Source organism: Elaeis guineensis, chromosome 3, assembly GCF_000442705.2.
Source record: "Elaeis guineensis isolate ETL-2024a chromosome 3, EG11, whole genome shotgun sequence".
NCBI lineage: Eukaryota > Viridiplantae > Streptophyta > Magnoliopsida > Arecales > Arecaceae > Elaeis > Elaeis guineensis.
This window is the reverse complement of record NC_025995.2, coordinates 106504600-106510794: the sequence shown is the minus strand read 5'-3', so window position 1 is coordinate 106510794 and position 6195 is coordinate 106504600. Positions and strand designations below refer to the sequence as shown.

Sequence of the window (6195 nt, the reverse complement as noted above, 5' to 3'; positions counted from 1 at the left end):
TCCGACAAAATCAAAAGATCAAGCCATGAAGGCCACCAAAAATTGGCTGCAAAACCCTTTGATGCATAAACTGCTAAAAACCTTTCTAAGAACGCTGAAACACAACCTTTTTCTCATCCTAACGTCATAAGGATCCACAGAACAACATTTCATCAAAGAGATCACCCTATGTCAGAATCTTACATTAAAATATTAGAAATTCCAAGATACGGTTGAGGCATAAGCCAGGTGCCCTGCAAAACCGGAAATCAAGGTAACTACCACTAAAGTTCAATAAAGGCCAATAAGAGAAGATTACATACGCAACTTTAAAAATGAGAAGTTCCGCTTAATACAGTTGCAACTGTCGATTAGTTCTAGCCGTATCAGCCTAGAATAACCAAATTAAACATTTGAGACAACATAATTTGAATGGAGTCATCCAAGGCCATCCAAGTTTCGTTAGAAGCAACAATAAAAGTTCCGGATATGCAGCACCAACTAAAACAGACACCAAAAACAATCAAACAAGTTTACTCAAGCATTGTGTTCTGCGAACACGCCCAAATCACCAACATTCTAAATCAAGTCTCGTCATCCCCTGCCCACCTTGAACTTGTAGGTACTGGAGCCTTCACGTCATGCATCTAATCATTTCCAAGCAAAAAGAATGATGGGTGGTCGGTACTAAAATCAATTTCAACTGTTGTCACCTCCATCAGGAGATTGCTTTCTTTCATGCTCTCCCTGTTTTCCATTTGAATCCATGGAATTTCGATGATGATCATGATGGCGATGATTGTGATGGCGATGGTGGTGGTGGTGCCCGTGCTTGTGATGAGGCTTCTTGGTATCTCTTTGCTTCCCAACCTCCTCCCAGTCGTCATCTGATGACTTCCCCACAGAGTGGCTCCTTCTATTATGCCTGTGATCATCAGAATCCGACACAGAATCATCAGCACTTGATATATGATGGTGCTTCCGCTTCAAGTGAGTCTTCCTCTGTTCAGAGTCTGATGCTGAGTCATCATCATTTGATCTGTGGTGGCGCTTATGGTGCCTAGAGTGGCCCTTTCGTACTCCTCTGACTTCATCTTCACTACTTGATCCTGAGCTGCTGGACTCTGTTCTTGAAGAATGATGTCCGTGCCTCCTCTTCTTGGAGCATCTCTTCCTCCGATGATCTTCCTCAGACCCGCAATAGTATCCATCACTGCTGCTCTCATCACTTGAGCTTGTGTTCCTTTTCTTTGATCTGTGTCTACGCCTCCCGGTGTCTTCTGAGGAGTCAGAGTGACCATGCTTCCGGTGTCTTTTGTGAGCCTTCTTCTTCCTGTGCTTCCTGTCAATGTCACTGTCATCAGAATCACTGTCATAATCAGACGCTGAATCCATCTTCCTCTTGTGCTTTATGGCCTTCAGCTTCCTCTCCTTTGTTTCTGCATCAGCTTTTGCCTTGGCTGCAGCTTCTAGCTTCTGTTCCCATTTTAGGGGGCCTTCTCTCTTCTCCAGCATTCTCTTTTTCTTCTCTTCAACCAACTGCAAAAACTTCTTGCTTTCCATTTAATATTATAAAAGTCCAACTTGACACCTGCATAATGGTGAGATGATGCAAGGAAGTGCATCTCACAAAAGAGAAAAATCAATGTTAGTTCTTCATTCATCCAATGATTTGTAAGTTCCAATACATATATGCATATATATATAAACTCTAAAGAAAAACTAACGAGTCACGCTAAGCATAGCAATTATACCAAATTGTCAATAGAATATTTATTCAATCTTACAGAATTAGAATTGCTCAATTTTGTTTGATTTAATGGAAAAGAATATGAATCAATACTATTACATTCCAATTCCTTTTTGATACTCCGAAGGAAAATCTTGAATTGGATCCAAAATTGATGGATTGGTGTGAGCTTATTCATGCGGTTATACACTTCTCAAATAGAAATCGATTTTCTTAGCTCTTTCTATCTAACATACTCTCTTTCTCATGAAGCAAAAACATATTCTTTGGTGGCAGTGGCACTCCCAAAAACTGGATTTCATCCACAACGAATAGAGATAGGTGGGCATTCAAACATAGGTAAACATCAGCATATAAAGAAGAGATCCATTTTCTACAGAGATAGTTGAGCCAAGCTAATCGACTCAGAAGAAGAAAGAGCACCGGAACCAACATCTATTGAAGGAAATCAATTTCCTTCAATAAACAAATATATACATACATATATAATGTATCTATTGCATAGAAGTCCATGTAGGCGGTTTCCGACACCAAAGATGTTAATAGGAAAATTAACAGCGGTTGATGATATCTTCAATCCTAGTTACTGCAGAATAATTAATGGATACGAGGTATCACATGTGGCAATATCGCACGAGAATCTGAAACCAGTCACCTCCAAAGCACATGAAAAACAAGGCAACATCACATATAGTCTGCCAAAAGTCATTTACCAACAGAGTAAATGGACAGATCTTCAATGCCAAGATGTGGAAAAATGAAAATTAGCAGTGGAAAATGAGTGTAGGAAAGGAGTTAGGTGAGAGGGGTAAGATGAAGCAAGACTCAATCGCTCGGTGGAAAATGAGTGTAGGAAAGGAGTTAGGTGGGAGGGGTAAGATGAAGCAAGACTCAATTGCTCAAAACTCATAGCAATCTCCACCAAGTATAATGTAATGCCCACTAGATCATATAACCAAAAAGATTTAAGTCTGGAATGCCAGGAGGATTGGAAGCCAGAGAAGGGTGTAGATTTACCACCAAAATATGGTGATGCCTACAATTCTAAGGATTGGACAATCAAATGACATGAACTTACTGCCTAGCATCTAAAACAGTAAGGAACGGGACCAGCTGTTTTAGCCCTTCCCACACGTGTGACCATGTGAATGTTTGTCCCCAACTCCTAGAAAACAAAAATTTATGTTGACATTCACAAAATTAGGTGAAAAGTTCTATGTTTAATCCAGGTGATGAGAGCCCTTCCTCTTTAATTAAAAAAAAAAATGGCAGCACTGGTTCTTCTGCTTCTAGTTCTCATATGCTACTTTAGAGCATATTCATGGTTCTAAAATGCAGTGCATATGGCCACATATGTGGCCGCATATGCTGATATCATCCCTTGACCAAACGAAATTACCTATACACAGTTATCATTTCCAGCCATAGCCATGAAGGCCAAAAAGGCAGTCCACTTAACATTGTGCTACTAAATATGAGTTGGACAGGATGTTGATATTAATAATGTTTATTACTTGCGCTATCATGACAAACTACTATGTGTAAAGTTGTAAACACCAATTGTTAGCTGTTATTGTCATCAAACCTTGACATTATTTATCAATATTAATAAAGTTACTAATATTAATAAAGTTAACATTAATATTTATCAATACTATTTATCAATTGTTAACTATTATTGTCATTAAACATTGCTATTATTTAGCTATAAAGTAGTGAATCAGCAGTCATTTTGTTGCATCCAATATTAATTTATATTAAAAAGTAAAAAAAATACTAATCATATATCAACCTGCTTATGTGCTACATGGTCCCTTGACCACCCACAAACTGTGTCCGTCTATTAAAGAACTTGGAATGTTTTCTAAAGAAATTTTCCTTAAGATTAATGCACAGGTGAGCTTTTTGAAACATTTCAATTGTATAGACAAGCAGAATGGAGAAATTAAAATAAAGTGGTTCAGAAATAATCCTACATATTAATCTTAGCTTTCTTTTAAGTGGCAGATTTGTTGATTTCCTTGGTCCCTGTACAGGTCACTTACCAATGTTCAGGCTCAGTTCTTGTAGTCAAGGTTGATTTTTATGTATAAGATAATTCTGCATATCCTATACAATAAACATGTTGTATGATGCTTCTGTAAAGGTTGGTACTCTCCTATGAAAACTCTTGATCACTAAGAATTAATGTGGTTGGAGTCCATTGTGTTCAACTTTTCAATAATAATGATGGGTTTGTTTGGATCATTATAATATAAAAAAGAAAATACAACCAAAAGATTGTATTGTTAAGAATGAAAAACAAGAGGAAGAACCACGTGATCAACATTCTTACCTTATGCAAAGGCTTCTGGAAAACAGGCTCAAATACCTTAAATCAACAAGATGGAATCTTATCTCCTTTCCAATTGGAAGCTGAAAAAGGAAAAGAAAATTTGAAGTCAATAATCACCATGATTAAATCTAAAAAGAAATTTTTTAAAATATGAATGGGAGAAAACTGATGCAAAAAGAAAGGACAACCAAACTTCCACCACAATAGAAACTGAAAAGGCAGTTGCTGAAAAAAGGGGGGAAAAAGAGGGGGTAGTTCTTGGCAGTTTAAATTCATAATAAGGTCAAAGAAATAATGAACTTCTTAATTACATCTCATCTATATATAAGTCAGACACCACAATCACAAAATATATGTTATGCAGAAGCTGAATCACCATGCCTTTAACTCAAAAGGCTCAAATCATTCTTAAATGCCATTGACAATCCAATATGCAAAGAATGACTAGGCAAGACATAGTTATACTATCCGTGCGACTGCAAGCTACACAAGACCTGTTCCCAAAAAAGGAAAAAACAATTACCGATGTTTGAGTTTAAGATAAGGTTCACAACTTATCATTTCATTGCCACTTTCCTTGTAAAGCAAGACTTCTATATTGAACCTCCTCAACCTACAATCTTTAAAAAGAAGGACATCCATCGAAAAAAGCACCTTTCAAGGACATCAAAAATTCAACCAAATCATACTTCATAAGGCTTGAGTTCATATTAGACAGATAAAAGCCTTCTTATTGCGGTTTATGACTAAATTTAAGTTAGAATGAATTTTGACCCGAGTGTGAGGGTAAAATCGTACCTATCATTCAATACAATGCTGCCTGCATTCTTGTTATCAAATTCTAGTCACGTCTTAGGACCCACAAGCTTCAACCTAGGGTGCATTGGCTCTTATGCATGATCATACATAACAACTTAAGAAGCATCATCAAAAAGAGAGCAAGAAATAAAAATCAGCACATCTAAATATTAGGTGATTCCATCTCTACAGAATTAACTAGAAACTAAACGCTAAACCCTAAAAACCCTAAACCAAATAGATTCTAAAACTTTTAAATATACAAATTTAAAAAAAAAAACACATCACTTGCAACAGATCTGGTTATAAAAATAATAAAAAAAAAAAGCCAATCAAAATATAAAAAACATAAAACTTAAGGTTAATTAATTTATAAGACACAAAATAGGAGAAAAAGAGTAAAACAAACATGAAAACATAAAACAGAAGGTACAAACCCGAAAGCGCAGCTGCATGTGCAAATAATGAAACCCTAAACCCCAAATTCCGCCAACAAAACCCTAAAGAAGGGCAAATCCAGCGCAAAACACCCTAAATTCCAGGATCCAGACTTCACCCCAAGAAAACAAACGAAATAAAAAATCAATGACATCCCAAGCAAAAAAAACCCTAAAAAATGGAAAAAGAATGGAAAGAGAAAGAGGGATCTGAAATCTACATGGCCCTCGATCAAAAGAAAGAATATTATGGGGAAAAGAAATTAGAGCCCTAAGATCTTACCAGACGGATGAAAAAAAGCAGCGGAAGACAGGAGGCGTGGACGCGGCGAGGACGCGTCTGCAGATGCCTTGCCCCAGCTCCCCCTTCCGATGGCGTGCGAAGAGGAAGACAACCCGGGCGAGCCCATATTTATAGGGTGACGCGTATATACGGTGTTAGTCTGTACATGCTGTCGAGTCGTGTGGAGACTATTATCCACCGTTGGATTTCTATCGTCCGGACCGATGGTGGGCGGTGGTGGCTTTACGTCCGCATTTCACACTGGAATGCCTTGTACGCGCCCATTTCGTGCTTGACTGCCGCGTTAGGATTCGTATCGAAGCATGTGATGGACGGCTGTTAATTCTGTCAGTGAACAAAAAGAGTTATTTATTTATTTATTTTGTAGATAGCAATGATCAAATAACCCCATATATTTTTTCATTTATACTACATGAAGTTGTTGCTGTAACTGCTATTTAACGGCTCTTGGGCCATTTATTATTTTATTCCAAGATAAAAAAAAATAGGCATATAATAGAAGTCAATGTTATAATGGAAAATCCCAATTTGTTAAAAAACTCCTCATAAATGGACCAAGTGTTTTGGGATCAGATCTCACTTTTTTCAGAAT

The 6195-nt window shown here is 37.3% G+C and overlaps 1 protein-coding gene across 5 annotated transcripts; it reads right to left on the bottom strand.

Annotated features, from left to right (window-relative positions):
- Nucleotides 1-274: 274 nt before the first annotated feature.
- On the bottom strand, nucleotides 275-5731 carry LOC105041150 (uncharacterized). Of its 5 annotated transcripts, none has more exons than XM_073254248.1 (4): nucleotides 5583-5682; nucleotides 4863-4977; nucleotides 4065-4144; nucleotides 275-1570 (listed from the first exon to the last, which is right to left on the bottom strand). In XM_073254248.1, the coding sequence occupies exon 4, from the start codon at nucleotides 1540-1542 to the stop codon at nucleotides 679-681; it is 864 nt and encodes a 287-aa protein (XP_073110349.1). In that variant the 5' UTR covers nucleotides 1543-1570; nucleotides 4065-4144; nucleotides 4863-4977; nucleotides 5583-5682; the 3' UTR covers nucleotides 275-678. The 5 variants fall into 5 exon arrangements, with proteins under 5 accessions (XP_073110349.1, XP_073110347.1, XP_010916293.1 ...); XM_073254246.1 differs by having other exon boundaries at nucleotides 275-1604; nucleotides 5583-5681; XM_010917991.2 differs by lacking the exon at nucleotides 4863-4977 and having other exon boundaries at nucleotides 275-1604; nucleotides 5583-5731.
- Between the last annotated feature and the right edge of the window lie 464 nt (nucleotides 5732-6195).

Excerpts from the sequence above, each read along its gene's own strand:
- LOC105041150 (XM_010917991.2), bottom strand. The coding sequence starts at position 1,542 with ATGGAAAGCAAGAAGTTTTTGCAGTTGGTTGAAGAGAAGAAAAAGAGA.